This window comes from Ursus arctos, unplaced genomic scaffold, assembly GCF_023065955.2.
Source record: "Ursus arctos isolate Adak ecotype North America unplaced genomic scaffold, UrsArc2.0 scaffold_32, whole genome shotgun sequence".
NCBI classification, from domain to species: Eukaryota; Metazoa; Chordata; class Mammalia; order Carnivora; family Ursidae; genus Ursus; species Ursus arctos.
Window position 1 is genome coordinate 554,083 of NW_026623008.1, and position 26,555 is coordinate 580,637.

At 56.9% G+C, this 26,555-nt stretch overlaps 2 protein-coding genes across 2 annotated transcripts in view; one reads left to right on the forward strand and one right to left on the reverse strand.

The window, feature by feature from the left end:
* ATAD3A (ATPase family AAA domain containing 3A) lies at positions 1-24,346 on the forward strand. The gene is made up of 16 exons (XM_026520074.4): positions 1-318; positions 4,672-4,748; positions 5,469-5,570; positions 5,875-5,934; positions 7,133-7,202; positions 7,517-7,682; positions 7,908-7,977; positions 11,271-11,426; positions 12,383-12,439; positions 12,646-12,771; positions 12,992-13,116; positions 13,835-13,886; positions 14,219-14,289; positions 15,165-15,332; positions 17,515-17,623; positions 23,420-24,346. The coding sequence occupies exons 1-16, from the start codon at positions 117-119 to the stop codon at positions 23,582-23,584; spliced, it is 1,776 nt and encodes a 591-aa protein (XP_026375859.1). The 5' UTR covers positions 1-116; the 3' UTR covers positions 23,585-24,346.
* TMEM240 (transmembrane protein 240) overlaps positions 24,334-26,555 on the reverse strand; it is a 6,506-nt gene continuing 4,284 nt past the window's right edge. Inside the window, exons 3-4 of the mRNA XM_026520075.4 lie at positions 25,697-25,905; positions 24,334-25,240 (exon numbers count right to left, since the gene is read on the reverse strand). Of these exons, the coding sequence (XP_026375860.1) occupies positions 25,092-25,240; positions 25,697-25,905 (358 nt within the window). The 3' untranslated portion in view covers positions 24,334-25,091. The remainder of the gene's footprint in view (positions 25,241-25,696; positions 25,906-26,555) is intronic.

Here is a 26,555-nt window from a genome sequence, read left to right on the forward strand (position 1 = left end):
GCCTGCGCAGGACCTCCGACCACAGGCTCGCGGCGCGTGGAAGCTGCTCCGTTCCGCGCGCTTCAGCTCGGCTACGGGCTCCTGGCGGCTGCCGCGGCGCGCGGCGGTCGCGCGCCATGTCGTGGCTCTTCGGGATCAAGGGCCCCAAGGGCGAAGGAACGGGGCCGCCTCTCTCCCTGCCGCCCGCTCAGCCTGGAGCCGAGGGCGGCGGGGACCGGGGCGCGGGGGACCGGCCGGGGCCCAAGGACAAATGGAGCAACTTTGACCCCACGGGCCTGGAGCGCGCAGCCAAGGCGGCGCGAGAGCTGGAGCATTCGCGTGAGTGCGGCGGCGAGGGTGGGGCCCGGGCTGGGATGGGGGCAAGGGAGCTCGGGACTCCTCCAAGGAGGGCCAGTCCACCGAGCCCCCGGGCATGCCGGGTGCTAGGGCGCATTTAGCTTCTTAGTCGTCTGAGTGGTCGGTGGCTATCTGCAATCCCACTTGCCAGGTTAGGAGACTGGTCTACGGGAATAAAGCTGGCCAAAGCCACCTTGTGTGCGGGGAGGTTGGGGATAGCAGGACCCTTGGCGCCTTCCAAACTGTTATTTGTCTTTCAGTAAGGAATCTGGTGCAGATGGAACTTTCAGAGGTCGGTCACAGGTAGCAGGTGTCAGGGCTGGAGTCTGGTCTTCAGTTACTGTCGAGTAGGGGAGTTCCTTGCGCCTCTTGCTGCCTCCACGTGGCCAAAGCATGGCCAGATCCGGTCCACGTGTGGTGGTGGTAGCAATTTTCCACTTGAGAAGGGAGGTACAGTAGAGGGTCACTGATTTTATGGGAAGTAAAGCAGGTTTGTGCTTATTATTGGGAAGCATTAGAGTTCAGATAGGAGGGATCTGTAATGCAATGCAGGTCAGTCTGTCCTGGCCCCTCCTGGTAGGCTTCCTGACTCAGGGCCCTCAAGGCACCATCATCAGCTGGACCTTCACTAACCGTATGCCCTTTCCTCTGAACTTTCTTTTCTCCTGTTGGCTTAATGGTTTGTTCTAGGATGTAGTTTAAGAGTTTGAGAATCCAGAATGTAGAAGATATCGAATAAATACCTATTGAAAGAACACAATAGTTCTCAAATTTTTGCTTAAGGAGAGATGCCCTTTTTCAAAGGTGGTTGTATAAAGAAGCCATGTTATAAACAGGTATAAAGGCGAGTCTATTTGAGAAGGGAGAGGCCTTGCACTTTGTAGTTCAGTCCCTCCCCTTCCCTAGGGGGCTACAAGAACATCTTGGTGCAAGGATGCCTGGCTCCCAAATCCCCAGAGGGACATTAAAAACATTTGTATATTTGGGCCTGGGCTTAGGACGGCCTGTTTCCTTAGGCCTGGCTGGAGCACCATCCGTCTCAGAGAAGGTATATTGAGTTTGCAAGGTAATTTCGGTTATCAGGTTGTGTTGACAAACCCAGGTTGGGCTGGGCATCAGGGCCCCTCAGGTGACGACAGACTTTTGACATGTGACCCAATTTCTTGATAAAGGCTTAGTGGTGTGTGGGGGGGGCAGCTTTCTGCCCCATCTCCTGTGACATTTCATCCACTCAGTACACAGAATTTCAGAAATTTCCCACTTTTGGAAGCTGGATTCTACTATCCCCAAACCTTTGCGGTTACAGGGGCCTTTGTGAATAGTTGTGAGTGTGCCTGAGGGGAGGTAGCTAAGGGGCCTCTCTTCATCATCTTCAGATCATGCCTCTGACTAGTTCCCACGTCTCTGGTACCGGCTGCCCCAGGGCTCCTCCCCCAGAATGTTCTCCACCTGAGTCCCCAGGGGCCACTGTCTGGAGGGTTGGTCCCCCATCAGTCTCTATATCCAGTGACTTTTTTTCTTTAAAGATTTTATTTACTTATTTGTTTGACAGAGCAAGAGAGTACAAGCAGGGGGAGCAGCAGAGGGAGAGGGAGAAGCAGGCTCCCCACTGAGCAGGGAGCCCAGTGCAGGGCTAGATCCCAGGACCCTGCGATCATGACCTGAGCTGAAGGCAGACGCTCAACTGAGTGAGCCACCCAGTCACCCTACATCTAGTGATTCTGTTCTAAGTGTGGGCTCTACTTCATTTAATTTTTTTAAATTATTTTTTTATTTTTTAAGTAATCTTTACGCCCAACGTGGGGCTCAAACTCACAACCACAAGATCAGGAGTGGCATGCTTTTCCGACTGAGCCAGCCAGGAGCCCCTCTACTTCATTTTGTTCCTGTCATTTTTCCTGGCCTAACTACTGGCCAGTGGGAGAGGTTTTGCCTTGGTGTACGTATCACATCTTCCTGTCCCCAAGCCCTTCTTCCCAGGATGCCTGTTGCCTCTCTTCTCATCTCCAGAACCTGTCTTCTTGGTACTCCGGGCTCATAGGCAGCAGTGGCTGCCTGGTTGGGCTGTTCATTTGACCTCACTGCTCTCTCCAAGTAAACCAAGATGCCCTCAGCTGTTCCTTGTAGTATGACTTCCTGTTCTGTCCTTTGGGCCCAGCCTGATGCTCCTTCATCCCCTAGGTCTCTAGGCCTTCCTTGGAGGCCAAAGGAGCACATTGGCCTTGAGCTCTCTGAGTGCTCCAGTCCAGGTGCCTGTACACTCCATGCAGGTGGGTGTGTAAAAGCCCTTTGCATGTAGTAGGTGCTGAATTAATCCTTTGGAACGCACAGCTCCTGTTATAGGATGATTTCAAGGGGGTAAATTATCATTGGTAGTGTTGAAATTGTAGCTCGTGATTCATGGGGCACGTGGGCGCCAGGTGCTGTGCTGCGGTTACCTGCTCTCATTTCCCTCTTTCAAGAGTCAGTGGCTAAGGGATATCTAATTGCCCCGGTTTCTGGTGAAGTTAACTTGGCTGACCAAAGGTCATGCTGTGAATAAAAAGGGCAGCTGGGGCGCCTGGGTGGCTCAGTCGGTTGAGCGTCTTCTTTCGGCTCGGGTCATGATCTCAGGGTCCTGGGATCGAGCCCCGCATCGGGCTCCCTGCTCAGTGGGGAATCTGCTTCTCCCACTGCCTGGTGCTCCCCCTGTTTGTGCGTACATGCTTGCGCTGTCTGTCCGTCTCTCTCTGGTAAGTAAGTAAGTAAATAAATAAATAAATAAATAAAACAAAAACAACAGTAACAAAAGGGCTGCTGGGACCTGGTCTCAATGTCGTTGGCCTGAGGCACCCCGTCCCTGTCAGCTGCACCGGGATGAGCCCTGTTGTGCTCTCACTCCCGCCCGGTCAGATTTCATTTATGTTGAAGGGGCTCCTGTGGTCTCTTCAAGCCTTGGCTCTGTGGCTTCCCAAATTTACAGTGCAGGATGTGAGACCCTGGTGCCTTTTGCCACCTCTCCTCAGGGGCGGGTCCTCAGGGCTCCTGTGGCTCCGATCACCAGAAACCCAGGGGAGAGCCTTGCAGTGAGGTGTGGGAAGCTGTGTCACCCGATCCTGACTGGCTCTGGAGGTCCTCCCAGGCTTAGGCACTATGTTCTCGCCACACCGCCTGCCCTAGCGGACCATCCAGACGCCGCAGCTTCCACCACACCCATCCCCACACGTGGGGGTGCTTGCAGATCTGCACACAGAAGTCATGCTCTCGTAATGATGTGCTTGCTGCAGTTCGGGGGTGATGGATACTGGGGTCTGCAGCTTAACTTCAGAGGCTTCAAAAAGTAAGATCATGGGGCTGGGGTGGAAGGATGGATGTGTACACACGGAGAAAACTAGGTATATTGTTTCATCAGGGAGCTGGGGTCGCAGGGATCCCCTACTTTCTTTCCGTGCGGTTATGTATTAGAACATGTTTTATGGTAAAATCTGATGTATGGGAGAGCTGTGTCATCACCGAAATATTGGAGAAGTTGGATGCACGGCCGTTTGGCTAGGAGAGCACCAGAAGTTAGTTTTTTTCTAGAACGCCCAAGTATTACTGGCTACGAATAAAATACACACAGAAGGGCGCCTGGGTGGCTCAGCAGGTTAAGCATCTGGCTTCAGCTCAGGTCATGACCCCAGGACCAGCCCCGGCATCGGCTCCCTGCTCAGTGGGGAGTCTGCTCCTCCCTCTGCCTGCTGCTCCCCCTGCTCGTGCGCACATGCTCGCTTGCTCTCTCTCTGACAAATAAATAGTATCTTAAAAAAAAATACAGAAGACATTTATAATGTGTGTGTTTGTAACACGAGGTCTGTGAAGAGCTATCAATCTGTGTGCATTGGCTTATCTCTAACTTAGTTGTTTACTTCCTGTTCATTGTACTACCTGGATGTGTGTGATAGCAGGTTAATAATAATAGGTATTGGAGACTTAAGAGAAACGTACCTACCACGGAGGTACTCTAGCCACAGGTTGCTTTTTGTTTAATCGGGACGCGCCTGCCATGTTGAGCCTCTTCCTCCCAGCTAGCATCGAGCAGCCTTTCTGACAGCTCTCTGGGACATGAGAGCTGCTGGGGCAGTAAGATCTTGTATGTGGGGCTCTCTGTTGGGGCTGGAGCGGATGTAGGTGATGAGAAGGGAGCAGTGGGCTTGGAGGGAGGGGTCACCAAGCAAGATCTGGTCCGGGAATGGGGGTGGGCACGTGTGTTTTGCGGTCGAGGTGAGTTGTGGTCTCCCTGAAGGCCCCCTGGCACACAGGAATGCTTGCCTGGTGCCCGAGTGTCCTAACACCCATGTCTCTGTCTCCGCACAGGACATGCCAAGGAGGCACTGAGTCTTGCACAAATGCAGGAGCAGACGCTGCAGCTGGAGCAACAGTCTAAGCTCAAAGTGAGTAGTGGGGGTGGTGCTGGCAGAGGTAGGCTTCATCCCTGTGGGGGGGGTACCTGGAAGGAGAAAGTGCACGTGGGCGGTGGGCAGAGGGCGGGTTCCTCAAACATCTCCTTTCTTGGAATTGCCTTCTTGTTTGTGGTTAAAAGGGAAACAGGAAGAGGTCAAAGACAAGCTGGGTTTGTGGCCTGAGTTCTTGCAGTAGAACCACGTGGAAGGGCTGGTGTAGGTGAGGACCATCTGGTTTCCCCAGAGGAGATTCTTACCTGGTTTCTCTGCATCTGGCAGGACATTTACGCTGAGCACGTAGCAAGCATAGAGAAGGCACAGGCTCTGCTCTCCGTCGTTGGCTGTTGTAAAGTGTAGTCCAAAAGTGAGCATGTGACATAAGCCATCACGGCAACAATGTTGGGGAAGGGAGTGACAGACTTCCCAGGAGACCGTCTTGCTCCTTTGGAGCCGAGCCCTATCTGTTTTCCTGGCGTTTCACTACCTGTGGGTCTGGGTCATCCTGGGCCTTGGTGCCCATACAGCTGGGAGCTGACGGGCACGTGGGGTGCTGGTCCAGGCTGTGTTTTCTGGATGCCCCTCCTGCTCCTGTCCAGCCCCTTTGGAGCCCACAGGGGAGAGGGTTGTTGAGGCAGTGTGAGCCCGGAGCTCAGAGTCCTGAGAGGGAAGCCCCACCAGCTCTGGGCTTGTAGCCACTGGTATATTCTGTAGGAGTACGAGGCCGCTGTGGAGCAGCTGAAAAACGAGCAGATCCGCGTGCAGGCAGAAGAAAGGAGGAAGACTCTGAATGAGGAGACGCGGCAGCACCAGGCCGTAAGGACCGCATGGCCACACAGGCACGGGGTGACCAGGGTGGAGTGCTGCTGGGGCATACCATGGTCCCAAAATTCAGTCTGGGAGGCTCTAGGATGACCTTGTGCAAACATCAAAAGCCCATGGATCCCTCAGGGCTGAGCGTGATGGGGAGCACACGTGTCTCAAGCATGTGTAATCATTCACAGCAGGTAGAGGTGGGTGGCTTATCTGAGGGCCTAGCACCCTGTAGAGCCTGGATTCAGATGTTGGTTTCAGGAACAACTGAGGTGAGCCATATTCACCCTGCCCTTTTCCTCCATAGAGGGCCCAGTACCAAGACAAGCTGGCCCGGCAGCGCTATGAGGACCAGCTGAAGCAGCAGGTGAGCTTAGCACATTTGCATGAGGGGTGCTGCTTCTGTCCTCCCCGAGAGCATGGGCATCTTCTGGGGCAGCTGGTGGGCCAGAATTCAAGGTGGTTTTACCAGCAGTAGGTGCTGGGTCCCAGGGACGCACACACACGGGCCTCCAGGCTCTAGCTATGGTAAAGGTTCTTCTGGGTGAGAACCTGGGAACCTTGCTGTGACAAGGTCGTGGTAAGGGTGGTTTCCAAATGCTTGTACCTCTTTTGAAATTACAAAGAGACTCAGCCGTCAAAAAGAATGAAATCTTACCATTTTCTACGATGTGGATGGAGCTAGAGTATTATGCTAAGCGAAATAAGTCTGTGAGAGAAAGACAACATGATTTCATTCGTGTGTGGAATCTAAGAAACAAAACAGATGAACGTAGGGAAAGGGTGAAAAGCAAGAGAGAAGGAAACAAACCATAAGAGACTCTTAATGATAGGGAACAAACTGCAGGTCCCTGGAGGGAGGTGGGGGGGCTAATGGGCGATGAGTATCGAGGAGGCACTTAAGATGAGCACTGGTGTTGTATGTAAGTGATGAACCACTGAATTCTGTGGCTGAGGCCAGTATTCCAGTGTATGCTAACTAGAATTTAAATTAAAAACATTTTTAAAAGTAAATTTAACAGGGGAAAGACAGTGTTTTGAGGACAGCTGTGAATCTGGACTCGGGGTGCCCAGAGGTCTGCCCTGTGGCAGAGCTGTGCTGGAGGCGGGAGCTCCTGCACCGACCTTGCCCCCCCATGCATGTGTGCATATGTCCTAGGTGGGTTTCAGACCTGCCTGCGGAGGGCTGTGGAGTGTGTCGGCCCCAGGGCGTCATTCCCAGAGAGGTGTGGAGCCCCCGGGGCAGCAGAAGCTTCCCCACAGGCTGGAGCGGCTCATCTCTTTGATTGTTGATCGTTTCCTAATATTTTTTTTAAGGTTTTACTTATTTTAACGAGAGAGTGCGTGTGCCTGAACAGTGGTGGGAGGCAGAGGGAGGAGGAGAGAGACTCAGGCAGTCTCCCTGCTGTGTGCAGAGCCTGACGCGGGGCTCCATCCCTCGACCCTGAGATCATGACCTGAGCCGAAACCAAGAGTTGGATGTTCAACCGCCTGCGCCCCCCAGGCACCCAGATCAGTTTCCTGATTTTGAAAGCTTTTCCCTTTCCCCTGTGGCTTCTTCTCAGCAACTTCTCAATGAGGAGAATTTACGGAAGCAGGAGGAGTCGGTGCAGAAGCAGGAGGCCATGCGGCGAGGTAGAGTTGGGCTTTTGGGGGCTGTGTCCTTGGAGCCGCCCTAGGCTCGAGAAAGGGTCCTGGGGAAAGCAGGCCGTAGGCACGGATACACGCTGCTTCAGGCACTTTAATCCCCAAGCAACATTTCCAAGACTCTCAGTAGGGGCTCTGCATTCTTTGGTTGGGACTTTGTAGCAGAAGCCTAGGCAGGCCGGGCATTCCCCCAGGGTCTGACACACGTTGCCTCCCTCCTGGGAGGAGGGTTGCCTGGGCCTCACTGGAAGGATTAGGGGACCATGGGCTGTACACCCACTTCCTGCCGTTTCCCTGGGCAGCCACCGTGGAACGGGAGATGGAATTGCGGCACAAGAACGAGATGCTGCGGGTGGAGGCAGAGGCCCGTGCCCGAGCCAAGGCTGAGCGCGAGAACGCGGACATCATTCGTGAGCAGATCCGCTTGAAGGCTGCCGAGCACCGCCAGACTATCCTGGAGTCCATCAGGTGAGGCCCAGTCTCCAGTGGGCCCCTGGCAGAGCCCTGTGGCCAGTGTCTTCCGGCCCTTCACCTGTGCCAGGAGGCCCTCGGTTGGTACACTGGCAGGAGGCGGCCTCTCAGCAGGTCCTCCCGTGGGCTGACCTTCAGGGCTGACCTTCAGAGCCCTTGCCCTTTCTCCAGTCAAGGGCCTAGATCCATTCTCCCCTAGTCACATCGCTTCTTCCTCTACAGGACAGCTGGCACCCTGTTTGGTGAAGGATTCCGTGCCTTCGTGACAGACTGGGACAAAGTGACAGCCACGGTAAACACCCCTGACGCATCTTCCCGCTTGTGGCTTGTGTCAGGGTCTCTGCTGGGTCGCGTTCCTGTCCCCCTCCAGCGGTGAAAGGTGCCTGGCACTCCGCGGTGGGAAGTGTACCAAGCACACGTGATTGTGTCCCAGATGTAAGCCTTGCTGCTGCTCTTGCCTCCCACGCCCCTCCTGTGAAGACAGATGGGGTGCAGCCCCTGGGTGTGGGCACTGGCAGTAGGGTTTTAACCTTTGGGCTGGAGGATGTGGGAAGAGGTGCTAGAGCCTCAGTTTACCTCTTCCTTAGAAATGCGCCCTTTAGAAAGTGTAACTGGAAATCTGCCTGGCAGCTTCAGGGGTGGGGCCCAACTAAAACTCCAGGGGCGCCTTGGAGATGTGGCCGTGAACCCTTTAAACCACACCCCTGTGAGGGTTCCCACCCTCTAGCGGGACGGGAACGGCAGCCAACAAGGCTGTAGGACTCCAGGCACACATTCTAAGGCCCTGTGGTCTGTGCCCTGTGCCGTGCGGCTGCTCAGCACTCGGGGCAGAGGGGAGGGCGTTAGCCAGAGCCCAAAAAGCCCATCAGCTCTGCAAGTACTTCCTGATGTCAGCAGTGTGCCAGGCACTGCTCTAGGCTGCACAGTGGGACCTGGCACCTGCTCACGTGGTACTGACACCCTAACAAGGGTGAGACGACCACGCTGACCGTGAGCATCCCGTGCACGCGCATTCCTGGCCTCCTGGCTTCCGAAGCCCTTTCTGCAAGTGCCCTGCTTTGGGCGTAGTTCTAGCTTCATTCACGAGACAGGGGCAGCAGGGGAGGTCAGGCTGTGCCTCAAGGGAAGCAGGGATTGGACTGTCTAGGGAGAGAGAGGGCGCCAGTTGAGGAAACCTGCTGCTGGTGAGGCTGCTTTTTTTTTCTTTTCTTTTTTTTTAAGATTTGACTTATTTATTAGAGAGAGGGAGGGAGCACGAGGTGGGGGAGGGGAGAGGCAGGCAGAGGGAGAAGCAGGTCCCCTGTTGAGCAGAGAGCCCAGGATCACGACCTGAGCGGGACCGTGACCTGAGCGAGAGGCAGGTGGTTAACTGACAGGGCCACGCGGGAGCCCCGCCACCGGCTTCTGTTTAACCGTGGAATGCATTTATTCCCGGAGTGAAGTTTAGCTTTTGTAAGTGGCGGCGTGGCCTGCACACGAGGCCCGGACACCTCCGAGCTGCTGTGCTCAGTCCTGCAGCGGCCTCCATGGGGAGTGTTCAGGCTCACCGTTGGAAGTCGCAGAGAAAGAAGTTCCAGTCTTGGGAGCTTGCTTACCAGCTTATGTGTGAACTCAGCCATTGGGTGGTGAGTGTTGCAGGGAACTACCCTCCAAGAAGAACCAAGGTCCTGGTGCCGGAGTTTTGGTAAAGCCGCAGTGGCTTCTCACCACCCTCTAGCACGTCTGACGTCTTCCGCATGACCCCGGCTCATACAGGGCTGTGCGACCTTGCTGGTGGGTGGTCAGAGGCCCTTGGGGCCGGTTTGAGGAGAGACCCAGCGAAGCAGTGAGATGTTCTGAGGAAGGAGCTGTGTGACTTGACTTCCCCTCAAGCCGCCATGCTGCTCCCTCTCCATTCCTTTTTTTTTTTTAACATTTATTTATTCGTAATTATTTGTTTATTCGAGAGAGAGAGAGGGACGGGGTACAGGGAGAAGCAGGCTCCCTGCTGATCAGGGAGCCTGATACGGGGCTCAATCCCAGGACCCTGGGATCACGACCTGAGCTGAAGGCAGACGCTTCACTAGCTGAGCTACCAGGTGCCCAAGATTTTATTTTTAAGTCATCTCGACACCCAGTGTGCAGCTTGAACTCATGACCCTGAGATCAAGAGTCGCATGCTCTTCCGACTGAGCCATCCAGGCACCGCCCCCCCCTTCTGATCGGAGAGGTGGGTTGGCCTTTCTGGGAGGCGGATGCGGGCATCTGCCTGTGTCGGAGCTCCTGAAGGCCCACGGCCCCCCCCCCTCCCCCAGCGTCCTGCTGGACGTGCTGGAGCGGCATCCTGTTACTGAGCAGGCACGGAGGGTCCCGGAGAGGGACGGGGGAGCAGAGAAGAAAAGCTGGCTGAGGCACAGGGGACAGTGAGAGGAGCCCTGGGTGGACTTGACCTTGGGGCAACTAGGCCTCTGTGTCCTGGGGTCCTGACACCCTTTGTCTACTTTGGACTTGGCCACACTGTCTCTGAAGGGAACTTGTCTTACCTTTTCTATGAGAACTTTCTAGTGACCGCGCCTCTGTCAACCTCTGCCTTCGGCAGGCCCATTTCACTGGTCATTCTTCCTGGAGTGTTGTATTGTTTATTTTATTTATTTAAGATTTCGTTTATTTAATTTAGAGGAAGATGGAGTGCAAGCAGAGGGGAGGGGCAGAGGTTGAGAGAATCTGGATCAGACTTGCACGGAGCTCAGAGCCTGACTTGGGGCTCAGTCCCACAACTACAAGATCACGACCCGAGCCGAGAGAGTCGGATGCCCCACCGACTGAGCCACCCAGGCATCCCCCCCCCCAGAGTGTTTTACGGTGAATTAAGGGCATTCTGACTGCTCCTGTGGTTTGAGCGCCCCGTGCACTCACGATCTTTCCAGATCTTTCCAGCTGTTCTAAACATCTGTGTTTGCTGTTGAATCTCTAATGTCCATCTTTAGTCTACAGTCCCCACCTGCCCTGGGCAGTGCTGTGAGCTGGCAGTCAGTCCCCGCAAGGTGGGTAGACAGACGGAAGGGTGGTTGCTGGAGAGCGCTGGGCGACGTCTGAGGTTGCTCGATTCAGGAGTTGCTGGCTGCCTTGGGGCTGGCCTGGCCCCACCTCCCCCAGCCAGGCTGTTTGTCTTGTAGAGAAGACGTTTCAGTTTCGTTTCCAGGTGTTGGCATACTTTCCAGTAACCTCTTGTAGCTCTTGGTCACGTGCCCCGTGACTGTGCTCCCGCCACAGCGTTCGGTCTGTCTCCCGTGAGTCTCAGGGCCTCTCTGTCTCTTCACAGCTGGTGTTCCTGTCGCCTGGAAGCTTCCCTAGTCCTACTGGAGTGCACCCTCCAGTAGCTTTCTGAGAAAGGGTGGTTATGATGAGCTTGTTGATATCTTGCCTGTCTGGAAATAGCTGCGGTCGTGCGAAATTGAGCGCCAGCCAGGATGCTCCTGTGACCCTTTGCCATCACCTCGCATGGGATGGGGTGGGATGGCATGGGGTGAGAGCGCCGTGCCGGCTGCGGACCAGCATGGCACAGGATTGGCTGGGCCCCACCTACCTCCCGCTGCCCCACTCTAGGTGGCCGGGCTGACGCTGCTGGCCGTCGGAGTCTATTCTGCCAAGAACGCCACATCTGTTGCTGGACGGTACATTGAGGCCCGGCTGGGGAAGCCGTCCCTGGTGAGGGAGACGTCCCGTATCACGGTGCTGGAGGCTCTGAGGCACCCCGTGCAGGTAATTGTGGGCTTAGTCCTCACTGGAGTGCCGTGTCCTGCCCAGTGTTTGCTGGGATTTCAGCCGAGTTGTGAACGTGTGTCGTCATCGTCCCTCTTTACCCAAATACTGTCTGTTCCTCTGGCACGTTGGATTTGATTGTGGCTCTTTCCTCCGTGGTGCTGCTCTGGGAGCCTGTCCACATCAGCACTGGGGAGACTCTCACCCTAGTCCACCCAGGTCACCTCCGTGGATCTGCTGAGATGACTGTTCCCCTGGGTAGATTTTGGGTTGTTTACAAAACCTGGGGCTCCTGCATGCCATCGTCCTGTGAGAGAAGTTGCTGGAAGTAGCCCGGTGTGAGCTCCTTCCTGGCTTGGTGTCACTCTGTTACATGTCCTCCCACGGGCTGTGGCTGGATCTCCATAGTGATCACTGTGGGTAACTGAAAAAATAAAGATCAGTAAAGAAGGTTATTTTTTTTTTTTTAAAGATTTTGTTTATTTGAGGGAGAGAGAGTGTGAGCTGGGGCGGGGGCGGTGTAGGAGCAGAGGGAGAAGCAGACTCCCCGCTGCGCAGGGATCCCAACACGGGGCTCAATCCCAGGACCCTGGGATCACGACGCGAGCCAAAGGCAGATGCTGAATTGAGCGCCCAGACGCCCCACAGATCAGCAAAGAATCTGAAGGGGCTCTTGGGTGGCTCGGTCGGTGAAGCGTTGGGCTCTTGATTTCACCTCGGGTCATGATCTCCGTGTCGTGGGATCAAGCCCCACGTTGGGTTCCATGCTGCGCGCTCGCTCGCTGAGTCGCCTCGCCTAGTGCCATAGACAGCCTTCTGTGCCAGCTTCTAGAGCGGGAAGGGGCCCAGTCGCGTGTGGCCTGCCGTGTGCCACAGCAGGTCTGTTCCCATGTGCCTGTGTCGGGGGCTGTGCTGCAAAGCTTGACTGTCCCCGTGTTGTGTCGTCCCCCCCATAGGTCAGCAGGCGGCTCGTCAGTAAGCCTCAGGACGCACTGGAGGGCGTCGTCCTCAGTGTAAGTGGTCTTCCCATCCGGGGGCTGTCATAGGCTTTGGGGTGGGAGGTGCTCTTCTGCCCATGGAGCTTTTCTACAGGACGGGGCTGCTCTTCATTTCTAAAGTAGAATGCCTAGGATAAGCTGCCTCTTGCGGCTGGTCCAGGTGCTCAGGAGGGGCAGACTGGCAGCAGAGTATCCCCCCAACCTGCCATGTCCCCTGGCAGCCCAGCCTGGAAGCGCGGGTGCGGGACATTGCCATAGCAACAAGGAACACCAAGAAGAACCGCAGCCTGTACAGGAACATTCTGATGTACGGGCCTCCTGGGACTGGCAAGACCCTGTTTGCCAAGGTGAGGGCACACGGCCACACAGGTGGGTGGGGTGCCCTGGGCAATGGCTGCAGCTGTGGCTCTTAGGGATGGGCTACTTAGGGGGTTCAGCTTTCCAGGCAAGGGGCATCCCTAGCAGTACTTGGTGGTGGGAGCCAAGCTCAGTGCATGTGGGCTTTGAAGGGGAGGAGAGTGAACAGGCTTCGCCCCCCTCCCCCCCCCACACCCCTTTCTCGCCTAGAAACTCGCGCTGCACTCAGGCATGGACTATGCCATCATGACAGGCGGGGATGTGGCCCCCATGGGGCGGGACGGCGTGACTGCCATGCACAAGGTCTTCGACTGGGCCAGTACCAGCCGGCGAGGGTGAGCCGGGCCCCTCCTGGGATGGCCCCCCGCGTGCATGCGCTTGCATGGCCTGGGTTCCTAGCGGCCATCAGGGCACCAGCATTTGGGGGGGGGGGGGGGCTTTCCCTGCAGCCTGTCTCCGTGGTGGTGCACAAGGCTGGAATACTCCGGGGGCGGCAGTCCGGGGGGAAAATGCACCCCTAGAATAGATTCCTGGTGGCTTGTGCTCGTCACGGGAAACTTTTGGTGCTTCTGACTTCTGACACATTGAAGATGAGAGGCTGCCAGCCCCGATGTTTGTTTATTTATTTTTTATTTTTTTTTAAGATTTTATTTATTTATTTGACAGAGATAGAGACAGCCAGCGAGAGAGGGAACACAAGCAGGGGGAGTGGGAGAGGAAGAAGCAGGCTCATAGAGAAGCCTGATGTGGGGTTCGATCCCACAACGCTGGGATCATGCCCTGAGCCGAAGGCAGACGCTTAACCGCTGTGCCACCCAGGCGCCCCGAGCCCCGATGTTTAATTTAGGGCCATATTAGGATGTTTGACGCAAACCAGTCGCTCCCCCGCAGCACTGGCACCGGGCTTGCCCGTCAGGTCTGGGGTCCCCGGCCACTACTGAGGTTAGGGTGCTTCGGGTTCCTGAGACGGAGTTCAGTTTTAGCGTGCTCAGCACCTTAGCGTGCAGCGGGGCAGCCCTCACCCCCTTCCCGTTCGTCCTTTCCCCTTCACAGCCTCCTTCTCTTTGTGGATGAAGCGGACGCCTTCCTCAGGAAGCGAGCGACTGTGAGTATTCTGGAAGCTTCTGTTCGGCCTGCTGGGCCCGGCTGGCCGCAGGTGCGCGGTCAGGAGTGGTATCCGATGAGTGCATTATGCTTTATGGGGAGGGAGGGTTGCAGGTCGCTCACGGTGCGGTCTGACCCAGCCCTGCTCCCAGCCGCACTGCTTGATAAATTTGGTCTGCACAGTGGGAGTTGATCCTGTGGTGTCTTTAGAGGCTTCTCTGAAGTTAAGTTTCATGGAGACCCTGTTCTGTGGGGCTCCCACAGGGACGGAGTAGGCCTTTGTCTAACTTCCCCGTGGCTGCCTCCCCGCTGATTCCAGCACTTTCTCTGCAGGAGAAGATCAGCGAGGACCTCAGGGCCACCCTGAATGCATTCCTGCACCGGACGGGACAGCACAGCAGCAAGTGAGGGCCCCTGCCGGTGCGAAGCCCCTTCACGGAGGGAAACTGAGGCTCCCCTTGAGCTCCTGCTGCTGTGGGGCAGGGCTGGAACAGGACTGGCACACTTGCCTGGGCGATGGGAAGGGCTGGTCGGGGCACAGGGGGGTCTTTGTGGAGACCTCTGAGAAGATGTGCTGGGGATCTCTGGAGAGCCAGGTGCAAGTCTTTGCCCACAGGTCATTGCACTTGGCATCTCTGGCTGCCCTCCAGTGATAGGCTGTCGGGGGGGGGGGGGTCACCCTACGGCCAGGTGCCCTGTGGCATAGGTTGCTCTGGGAAGGGGCTCGCTCCTTCCGAATCCCCTAATCTTGCTCTCCTGCATTGTTGGGGGCCTCCAGCCCTGTGCCCACTGGTGCTTTACATGCCCCAGGGGGCACCTAGCCCTGCCAGTCAGCTGTGTGGCCACCAAGTCATATGTATCCCGCTTGGCTGCCATGGCCACTGCCAGCAGAGACCCCCTGCCCCTACTCGGACCCCCTGGGAGTCTGGGCCAGGTTCCTGCTGAGTTGGCTCTTCTGCTCAACTGGCTGAAGCTCAGACCCTACAACTCAGGTTAGGGAGGGGCAGAGGTCTGTCTCAGACTGTGGGGTCCCTGTTTCTCCACACAGCAAAGCTTAAACGGCCACCCCATCAGGCTGGGCCATTGGTCAGCAGGGAAGTGTTCGAGGGAGGGTTGGGTGGCAGAGGGGAATGCTGAGCCTTCCTGAGTTTTTCAGGTTAAAAGGTTGCCAAATAGATTCTCCTAGAAAATTGTCCTGTGTGTATTTAAGAGGGTCCCTGCCCTGGGGGCAAGCGCCGGGTTGGGCAGCCCCTTAGCCCCTGCTGTCTGCTGGCTTCAGGTTCATGCTGGTCCTGGCCAGCAACCAACCCGAGCAGTTTGACTGGGCCGTCAACGACCGCATTGATGAGATGGTCCGCTTCGACCTGCCCCAGCTGGAAGAGCGGGAGCGCCTGGTGAGGATGTATTTTGACAAGTATGTTCTGAAGCCAGCCACAGAAGGAAAGCAGTAAGTGTTCTGACAGCCCGAGCACTGTGGGGCCCTCTGCACCCCACCAGCTCCTGGCCCAGGTGCCGCACCCCGCCATCCTAACCCTGTGGTTGCACATGGGGGTCAGGTGCGCTCACCTGCTGGCCTCCATGCCTCCTGCTTTTTGCCAGGTTTTTGACTCAATGGCCCATCATCACAAACTAGCTAACATCTCCATTCTTTTCTACTACATGAAGTCTCTCTCTCTCTCTAAGATTTTATTTATTTATTTGAGACAGGGAGGTAGAGAGTGCGCGCGTGGACATGAACACGAACGGGGGGTTGGGAGGGGCAGTGGGAGAGGGAGAAGCAGACTTCTCACTGAGCAAGGAGCCCAGTGCGGGGCTTAATCCCAGGACCCCACGATCATGACCTGAGCTGAAGGCAGACGCTTAACCAACTGAGCCACCCAGGCGTCATCCTGTGTTATTTTTTTAAATGACCGTGTACGTGTTGGTATGCAGCAGTGAGCAGTCTGGATATTTGAATAAAGACCGCCTGCCCCACTCCTGGAAGTTGTACATTTCTCCATCTCCAGTAAAACGGTTTTTTTTGGGGGGCGCCTGGGTGGCACAGCGGTTAAGCGCCTGCCTTCGGCTGAGGGCGTGATCCCGGCGTTATGGGATCGAGCCCCCCATCGGGCTCCTCCGCTATGAGCCTGCTTCTTCCTCTCCCACTCCCCCTGCTTGTGTTCCCTCTCTCACTGGCTGTCTCTATCTCTATCGAATAAATAACTAAAATCTTAAAAAAAAGGGGGGGGTTGTTGTTTTTTTTTAAAGATTTTATTTATTTATTTGACAGCTAGAGAGGGAACAGAAGCAGGGGGAGTAGGAGAGGAAGAGAAGCAGGCTTCCCACTGAGCAGGGAGCCCGACGGGGGCGTTGATCCCAGGACCCTGGGATCATGACCTGAGCCAAAGGCAGATGCCCAACCACTGAGCGACCTAGGTGCCTTGCTACGTGAAGTCTCTTAACAATTTGGGGCTTTTGAGGAATCCAGGCTGCAGTCAGGCCCTGGAGAGTGGGGGGCTGTGATGGTGGTTGCCAGACATTGGCTGAGCTCTGTTCACTCTGTGAGGTGGTCGTGGCAGTCTTGGAGGGGGACTCACCGTTGTTCACCGCTCACCCTGACTCCCGGGAACCTGGGGCCCCTCGCCAGCACACAACAAGGCCCCCATTCTGCAGAAATCAACAGGCGATGTGGGAGCCCTCCACATTCTGTCTGGGCCACGCTCACTCAGTGCTCTGTCCAGAGTGCTCCAAATAGGCAAAGGCTGGTCTATTTTTAACCATCTCCAGGGAGCCAGACTCACAGCAGCACTGACCTGAATCCCTCCTGTCGCGGGTGGCAGTGAGAGCTGTCTTCTGTTCTAGGACGGGCTTTGCCTGCCCCTGCTGTCCCTCTGCTGCCTGAGCCCTTGCGTTCTACCGTCTGGGCCTCCTTTCTCCTTTGCACCCGGCTGGCCCCAGTACCCCGCATGGCCTCCCAGTGGCCCATTGTAGTCTGACTGTAGTCCAAACGTCGGTTGTGGTCTGAGTTTCTGGGGTCGTCTCTTCCATGTGTGTTTGATTCTCGTGGGTCTCTAGCCAGACCTGGTTGGGAAGGGGTCAGCATGTGAACTACGAGTGACACACCACTCTAACCGGGAAGTGTGGGCTTTCCTCTGTTTGATTTCCCACTTGCTAGCAGCTCACCCCTGACAGGACTTGAGCTGCTGTGCTGTTTGGGCACTGGGGGACGCCTGAGTGAGAAGGACGTGGTCCCTGCCCCCAGGTCTGGTGGTGGGGCTGTGTGTGAGGCTCCAAGAGCCCCCCCACTTTTGCACATCCTGACCAGCCCTGCGGCTGCTCCCACAGTGTATCATGCTCTGCTGTCTGTACACGGCCCCGGCATAGACCCCACCTGGACTCCAGGAGGAAGAGAGGTGCCCAGCGGGGTGGAAAGGGCAGGATGGGCAGGCTTGGTATCAACAGCAGACGTTAGGGCAGAGTTTGCTCTTTAAAAGTTGGGACATTCAGTTGTGGGGTCCTAGTGTAGGTTCCCTCCCCTGGCAGGTACCTCAGTCCTCACATGTAGGAGCCAATGGGCCCTCTTAGACCTCTGGTCTTGTCTTGGGTCCCTCAGTTACCCAAGGCATCACATGAGAATTTCTCCTTCCCAGGCGCTTGAAGCTAGCTCAATTTGACTACGGCAAGAAGTGTTCGGAGATTGCACAATTGACAGAGGGCATGTCGGGCCGGGAGATCTCCCAGCTTGCTGTGGCATGGCAGGTGAGCTGGGGACATGCGCCCTAAGGGTGTGAGCTTGACCGATTGGGAAATACTGAGTCATTTGAAGGTGGCCAGTGCTGGCCCCTGCCCCCCCCACCCCGGGTGTTTTTGGTGAAGGATTTTCTGCACATAGATGTCATGCCCTGTCCTACTTTGTAGCCACCCCCTGCTGCTGCCCCCGCTGCAGGGAGTGTGTGGAGAGGTGTCACTGGCTTTGCATATTATGGTCTACCTCCTTGTCATTGTGGTTTTGGTCCAATCAGATAGGGTTCTGAAATCAGGCAGGGTTCCCTGGAAATGAACCAAGTGTCATAGGGCATCAAGGTCCCACAGGCCCAGGCTCAATGTCTCGGGAACCACTGGAGTCTGTCCCAAGCTAGGGCCTACCATATTTGGGGCAGGTGATTCTGTAGTTGGTGGGCGATAGGGGACCACGGGCACATGGAGCATCCTGTGAGTCGTCTGTGAGCTCATCAGAGGGCAAATGAGATGAGGAACCAAGGAGTGGATCTGATAAGGGGCTGGGCATCTGCTTCCCAGCTCTTCGCCAAATGGAGACTGTCAGCGTTGAGGATTGTCTGCTCCACGCATGATCGGGTTTGCTGTGGGGTCTTAAGGGCAGCGTAGAGCACACGAATTGACTTTATCCTTGTGCTGTGGCCCAGGGCACACGAGCCAGAGTGATTCTTGTCATTCCCAACACCTACTGTTAACTCCGGAAATGTCCACAGGGCGCCCCACCCCCTCAGGGCAGGGGAGCCAGGATGTAGGCATCCAGAAAGCATTTGCAGGTTGGTGATTGCCGGGGAGAGAAAAGCCCTATCAGATGGGGGTGCCGAGGGGCTCCTGTCTACGGCCACCCCTTGGTCTTGTGCCGGCATCACTGCCTCTGTGGGACCTGCGCTCAGTTCTAAGGCTACCTGACAGTCGGGCCACCAGAAATGTAACAGTGCTGCTAAGTGAATTGTTAATTAGAGGTCTCCTTTGATTTGAACGTGGGAGCTTGGATACACAAGGGACTGTATTCGAGTGAGCTGGGCTATGTTGCTGAAACAGCTCCAGATGGTGAACTTGGTCCCTTCATGGGTCAGCGAGGTGCCCTGCTCCAGGCTGTCCTTACTCAGGACCCAGGCCTCGTGAGGGTGGCTCTGTTCCCATCGTCAGCAGGGTGGAAGACAGGGTGTCTGTCGGCTTGGGCCGCTCTAACAGTACCACGGCGCAGGGGACCTAAACACAGACACGTATTTTCCAAGGTTCTGAAGGCAGGAAGTCCAAGATTGGGTGCCAGCATGCTAGGGTTCTGATGGTGGCCCCTTCCTGCCGTCTGGATGGTGATTTTGGGGCCTTGTCCTCCTCGTGTGGCAGAGATAGCGCCCTGGTGTGTAGGGACACTAGTCCTGTAGGATCAGGTCCCACTCGTGACTTCCTTAGAGGCCCCGCCTCTAAATACAGCTGCACTGGGGGATCAGGTCTTCACCGTATGAATTCGAGGACACATTCAGTCGCTGACAGCAAACCACGCCCTGGTTCTCGATGTTCCCACGTAGAACCAGCACACCTCCTTTCTGTCCACATCACGTCACCTGCCCAGACCGGGTGACAGGTCTGCCACAAGCCTGGTGGATGGAGAGCTGGTGATTATCAGACATGCATAAGTGCAGGAGGCAGTGAAGAGATGCTTGGAGCCCGCAGTGTGCTCCCCCTGGGGCGTCTAGTCCTCCACCAGGGGGTATCCAGTCATTGACCAGTGAGCTCAGCCCAAGACAGGGCTGTTATCCCTATTATGCTCATGGGAGAGGAGAGTGAGGTACCGGGAGGAGGCACCACAGGGCATCATGCGTCCGCGTCTCGGGGACACGTAGTCACCTTCCCTTTGTGCCCTCAGGTGCGCGGAGCTGGTGGTTGGGCTTGCTCCTGCCTGCCCTGCCCCTCGTTCTGGGCTGGACTGCCTGGGGGCCCTCGTGCACTTGTTCTCTAAAGCCCCTGCGGCTTGTACGATGGTTTTGTCAGTGGAGTTCATGCTGCCTCTTACGCTGTGCTGTGGGAGTTGGCTGCGGGGTTGGTATTACTCTCTCAACATTTACCGTTGTACACACAGCTCAGTGGCACTAAGTACATTCGTGTGTCGTGCAGCCGCCACCATCTGTCTCCAGGACTTGTCGTCTTCCGGAGCTGCAGTGCCGTCCTGTTAAACACGAGCCCCCCACCCCCTCCCCGTTTCCTGGCACCCGCACTTCCACTCTCTGTGAGTCTGACTCCTCTAGACGGTGCCTGTGAGTGGAACCTGCAGTGTCTGTCCTTTGGTGACTGACGTGTTTCACTCAGCATAGTGTCCTCAGGGTCCATCCATGCTGCCCCTTGTGTCAGCATTGCCTTCCTGTGTACTTCCTGTGTAAGGCAGAATCCTAATCCCTTGTGGATATACCTCGTTCTGTTAACCCATCCATCCGCCGAGACGGACGTTTGGGTGCCTCTGTGAACGGTGCTGGTGTGAACGTGGCTGTGCAGGGATCTCGCTGGGACTGCACTCTGCGTTCCTTTGAGTATTTACCCAGAGGGAAACGCCTGGGTCATGTGATAAAACCACTTTTAATGTTTGAGGAGCTGCTATGCCATTTCCCACGGGGGTTGCACCATTTTACTTTCCCACCACAAGTGCGCACGAACTGGTTTCTCACCCCTCATCAACGCTTGCTGTTCTCTGGTTTTTTTGGATAGTAGCCATCCGAGTGGATGTGAAAGGATGTCTCGTTGTAACTTGAATTGCATTTCCCTGATGAAAACATCATTGGGATTTTTGATAGGGATTGCAGTGAATCCGCAGATCCCTTTGGCTAGTGTTGACATCGTAACAAGTTGAAGTCTCTCAGCATACATACGAACACAGATAGCTTTCTGTTTGTGAGATCTTTATTCCCTTTCAGCAGTGTTCTGTAGTTCTTAGTGTAGAACTCTTTGACCTTGGTTAATTCCTAAGTATTTTATTCTTTCTGATGCTGTTGTAAGTGGAATTTTCTTAATTTCCTTTCCAGATTGTTCATTATTACCATGTAGAAACACAAATGGTTTTTTGTTTTTTAAGATTTTGTTTGTTTGAGAGTGTGCACGCGCATAAGAAGGGGGAGCTGGAGAGGGAGAGGGAGAAGCAGACTCCTCGCTGAGCAGGGAGCCCGACACAGGGCTTGAGCCAAAGGTAAACACTTAACTGACTGAGCCACCCAGGCGCCCCAGAACACAAATGGTTTTTGTGTGTTAGTTTTGTATCCTGCAAATTTGCTGAATTTGCTTATTAGTTTTGTTTTGTACTCACAACCCTGAGATCAAGACCTGAGCTGGGCTCGAGGGTCAGACACTTAACCGACTGAGCGACCCAGGCGCCCTCGTTTATTAGTTTTAACTTTTGGGGGCATCTTTAGGGTTTCCTACATGTGAGAACACATCCTCTTCACACAGATAACTGCACTTCTTCCCCGCCAGTTTGGGCCCCTTCTGTTTCTTTTTCTTGCCTCTCTGCTCTGGTTAGGACGTCCACTGTGCTGAGCAGACGCGGGTGACAGTGGCGTCCTTGCCTCTCTGCTCTGGTTAGGACGTCCACTGTGCTGAGTAGACGCGGTGACAGTGGCGTCCTTGCCTCTCTGCTCTGGTTAGGACGTCCACTGTGCTGAGTAGACGCGGTGACAGTGGCGTCCTTGCCTCTCTGCTCTGGTTAGGACGTCCACTGTGCTGAGTAGACGCGGTGACAGTGGCGTCCTTGCCTCTCTGCTCTGGTTAGGACGTCCACTGTGCTGAGTAGACGCGGTGACAGTGGCGTCCTTGCCTCTCTGCTCTGGTTAGGACGTGCACTGTGCTGAGTAGACGCGGTGACAGTGGCGTCCTTGATTCGTCCCTCGCCTCAGAGGAAAAGCCCTCGGTTGTTCACCACTGATGATGTGTTAGCCGTGGGCTGTTCATAAATGACCTTTAGAGCGGTAAGGGAATTTCCTCCATTCCTGGTTTATTGGAGTGTTTTCACCGAGAAAGGGTGTTGGATTGTGCCGCATTTTCTGCGTCAGTTGAGATGATCGTGTGGTTTTTGTCCTCGTTCCAGTACCCTGATGCGTCCCGTTGATGAACCTTCCCGTGTGCGTCATCCGTGCTTTCTGGGAGTAAACCCCACCTGGCGACGGTATAATTCCCTCTACAGGACTGACTTTGGTTTGCACATATTTCGTTGAAGAATTTTGCATCAATATTCATAGAGGGTATTGGTCTGTAGTTTTATTGTGGTATTTTCATCTGCTTTTAATATCAAGGTTATGCTGGCCGCAGAATTGAGTTAGGAAGTGTTCCCTCCTCTTCGGTTTTTTGGCAGAGTTTGAGAAGATCGGTGTTTGTAAGCGTTCGGCAGAATTCACCGGTGAAGCCCTTGAGTCTAGGGCTTGCCTTTTTTTTTTAAATGAAGTTTCCTGCTTCAGTAATTTCAGGCTCAAGGAAAGTTGCAAGGATAGCGTGGAGCCTCCCCCACCGTGCTGTGACTCCACGTCACTGTGGACTCCACCTCGGACATGGTCTTCCCCAGAACCCCCTCCAGAGTCCCCCATCTCATTCAGTTGCCATGTCTGCTTGGGCTCCTCTGGGCTGTGACAGTTCCTCGGTGTCTCTTGTTTTTGATGATCCTGGTGGTTTTGAGGAGTGTGGTCAGGTGTTACAGAGACTGTCCTTCTGATGTTTTTCTCACAGTTAGACTGAGATTGTGGGTTTTGGGAGAAGACCCCAGAGATGAGGTGCCCTTCTGGTCACATCCTGACAGGGGACACGTGACGTCCGTACAACATCACAGGGATGTTGACCTGGTTAAGGTGGTGCCCGCCAGGTTTCTCCATGGTAAAGTTCCTGGTTTCCCCCTTTCCGCATTTATTTGGAAGCCTGTCGCTAAGTCCAGCCATCCCTCAGGAGGGATCCTGGCCCCCTTGGGCAGACACGTCTGTTCAGACGCTCTGGGATTCTGAAGGGGCTCCTGCGCTCCCTCTACCTTCCCACCAGGGAAGCTTCCAGCTGCTTTGGCTGCTCAGCATTCAGGGGCACTTGGGCCTGGTGCGATATCTCTGACCAAGCTAGAATTAATAGGGGCTCCTGCGGAGCTCTCTTCCTAGGGGCCCTGCCCCCCCAGTGGCCTGTTGTGGTTCTGTTACCTGTGCCCTGGCCCCGAGGGGAGCTTTGCTGTCTGAAGTAGGGGCTTCCTACTTCCCGGTAGCAAGGTCTGCGTAGGGGGTGCTGAGCTGCTTCCTGACAGCTGGCCTCAGACATTCTATTTTTAGAAAGTCATTGAGAAACTCAATGATGTGAGAACATAGCACTCATGCCAACTGGGGATGTGGGCAGTGCCATAGGCATTGCAGGGATGGTGGCTGCCATGGGCTGTGGACTCCCTTGTAAGCACGCATGTATGTGTGGACGGGAGCAAAGCATGTGCCATTGGCATGTTAGCATGTGTGTGTTCTGCTGGGAGGCCATGCCCCTCCGGAGACTGAGCACAGGCCTGTGGTAGAGGGTACAGGCCAGCAATCCTCTTCATGGACTCAACATCCCAGTCTTTGCCGCCACCCCACAGGAAGCCTTCAGGTTCTAGAGGGCATCTCCCAAGAGGCGAGCTCATGGGTGGGGCCAGCCAGGCTGCCTCATCCCTGGGTCTGGCAGGGTGGGTGGTTCCTGGTGACTGGTGGGGCCAAAGGGCTGAAAGCCTGGGGCTGGGAGACCCTTTTCCCCTGCAGGTAGCCCCTTTGTGTGCCCTGCATCAGTGCTCTCTTTCCCTGCCAGGCCATGGCGTATGCCTCCGAGGATGGGGTCCTCACTGAGGCCATGATGGATGCCCGGGTCCAGGATGCCATCCAGCAGCACCAGCAGAAGATGCAGTGGCTGAAGGCTGAGGGAGCCAGGCTTAAGGGTGACCAGCCCCCGCTCCCGAGTACACCGGCTGAGTGAGCTGGGCCTGGATACCCAGGAGGCACACTGGCCAGGTGGCTTTGCCAGGAGGAAGCACCAAGATGCCCACTTTTCCCAGTGATGGGCCTACACGGCCATCCGCCTCAGCTTTTTTAAGTATTCCTCTGGTCAGGCCCAGGACAGCATTAAAGCCTCTGCTTGGGACCAGCTGCAGCTGTAGCGTCTTTGTGGTAGGGGTGGCTCCTCTGTATCCCAGTCTTTTCTCTCCGGGCTGTGGTGCTTGCTGGGTGGGCCAGACTGGGGCCATCCCCTGACCCCCAGGACGCCACTGGGAGATGGCAGTCTCTAAGCCAGGCCCAGAGCTGGGGAGAAGGCACTGTCCCCATGCCCAGGGACAGTGGTCCAGCTGGCATTGCAGGTTCTCAGGTGCTGGCTAAGTACTTGTGGCTGGCTGCTGCATCTGTGACCAGAGCAGGCCTGGTTGAGGGAGGGCTGGTCATGGGTAGGGGCCTGACCTTGCCCAGTCTCACCCAGCAAGTCAGGGGTGAGCAGAGCAGGCCCCTGTGCTGCTGGGTGGGAGCTGCTTCCCCCCTGAACTAGGGAGAGGGAGAGGCCCTGGACACCTCTGACTGTGATACACCCAGCGACCGGGGGTGGTGCCTGAAAGCCCCAAGACCCACTGGCCAGGAATGTCCAGTGCTGGGGTGCTGCCCTAGCCCACAGGATCTGTGGCCCTCCATCCACTGGAGTCGGGGTCTTTTTATCCAGAATCCAATAAAAACTCTGACAGGATACCTCACAATGTGTGTATCTCATGGCTGATTCAAGGGGCAGGGGCTTGAAGGGGTCAGCTTCAGAGATGAAAGAAGAGGCAGAGACTGGAGCTTTCTGGAGAATTTACTGACCAGCAGGGGTGGGGGTCACAGTGAGGCGCCCGACCGGGGATGCCCTGGGCAGGGTGGCCGCACTTGCCGCAGTGGGGCTCAGGGGCCTTATTGCTGCTAGGCCGGGGCCTCCACCAGACCCCTGCCCCCCGCCCCCCACCCCCATTGCGGCCCGCGGACGCACACGCCCCATGCACATGCTCCCGTGTGCAGACGTGGGCGCGGCCGGGGGCCGGCCCCTTCCCTGCCAAGACCCTCTCCCGGCCTTGCTTCCCTCCGCCGAAATTGGCCCCAAGAAGCAGCCAGGCGCACAGGAAATAGCCGGGTTTAAGTAACAGACATGGTCCCAGCCCGAGTGCGGGTGAGACTGCAGTGCGCGGGGGCGAGCAGGTGGTCCCGGCCGCCCGCACAGGTGCCCATGCCCCCCGCCCGCCCTCGCTCAGAGCTCGCCGCCCCGGTCCCCGCGCCCTTTTCGGCGCGGGAGGCCGGGGTCCTACCCCCAGGCCGGCGACCTGCCCCGCCCCGACCCCCTTTATAAAAAGAAGAGACAGCACCTTCCGCTGGACACGCCCGGCGGCCGCGGGCGCCCTGGCCCGGGGCGGCCGTCCAGTCCCGTGTGCGTGGGCGCGTTGGCCGAAGGCCCCGCGAGTCCTGCGCGCGGCTCAGAGGTGCCGCGGGCTCGGGTGGCCGTTGTGGTAGAGTTTCTGCTTCACGTGCACCATGTTGCCGGCCGCCTCCTCGAAGGGCCTGTGCGGCCGCCGGCCCAGCTCCCGCAGGCTGCACAGCTTGGGCAGCCAGGTCCACGAGCCGTCTGCGGGGCGGGGGCGCGGTCAGGACGAGGTCAGGGCGGAGGCGTGGACGGGGGCGGGGCGCGATGGGTCGGGAGCGCGGGCAAGGAAAGGCGTGGGCGGGTCGTGTTTGGGGGCGTGGTCGAGCGGAGGCACGGAGGGGGCGGGGCGAGGAGCGACGGGCGTGGTATTTGGTGGGGGCGTGGTTGTGGGCGGGAACGTGAGCCGGCGGGGGCGTGGCCGCAGCGCGGTCTCGTGAGGGCGTGGCCTGGGAGGGCGTGAGGCGCGCTCTGGCGGCGGCGCGGTGATTGGGGCGTGGCCTGGGAGGGCGGGGTGCCGCGGTAAGGGGTGGTGACGGGGGGGCCGGGAGGGCGCGGCGGGGCGTGGTTTCTGGTGGGGGCGTGGCCAGGGAAGGCGGGGCGGGGTCAGGTGGGACCCGGGGCCGGGCCGGGCCGCGCGCCCGCCGCCGCCTCACTCACCGTAGCGCCGGCCGGCCCTCCAGGCGCGCACGGCGCAGTGCAGGACGCCGTCCATCCACACCAGGAACCAGCTGATGCAGAAGCCGAGCAGCAGCCCCAACATGAGGTCGATCTCCTGCTTGGTGACGTTGTCTGTCACGAAGTAGTTCTCGGAGGCGTCCACCACCGACTGGTCCCCGTCGTAAGGGATCACGTAATGGATGTGGTGCCTGGGGGCGGCAGGGCGGGCTGGCACCTCTCCCGCGGGGCGGGCAGCGACCCCGGCGGTAAGCGGTACCCATTCGCCCTGCTGGTCTTAAAGCAGCCCTTGTGCGGAGCTGAGGGCAGGAAGGGGCGATCACGGGGCAAGACGCTGCCCGGAGGGTGGGAGTGTGCGCGGTCGGCGGTCAGGGTGAAACCTGCCCACGTACCACCCTCCTCCCTCCTCCGCCCCGGGGCTTAGAGGCAACCGTGAGCTGTTCCGGGCAGGACGTCCCCATCCAGTGCCAGGGTCGTAGCCTCTCTCACACGCCCTCTCATCCTCCCCCTGCTGCCAGATGCCAAGTGGGTCAGCCCTGCCCTGGGCCTCTGGTCTTCCTTTTGTTCCTTCATCCTTTGCAGGTACCTCCCCTTCCTCAGTTCTTTGGGCTGGAGGTCCAGGGGCTCTGCCCAGTGTCCATCTCTCACCCCCTCTCCTAGGGGAGCTCCCCTGCCCATGTCCTCACAGAGCTGCATGTCCATGGCCTGCTCTGCGGCTCCTGGGATGTTCCAGCTGCCCGGGGTTCCCTGGACTCCCGTGTGTACCCTCCCCACCAAGGCCTGCGTGGTGTTTTTCAGCCTCCCTTCCCTCCACTGTCCAGGCCTGCCTCCGAGGAACTCT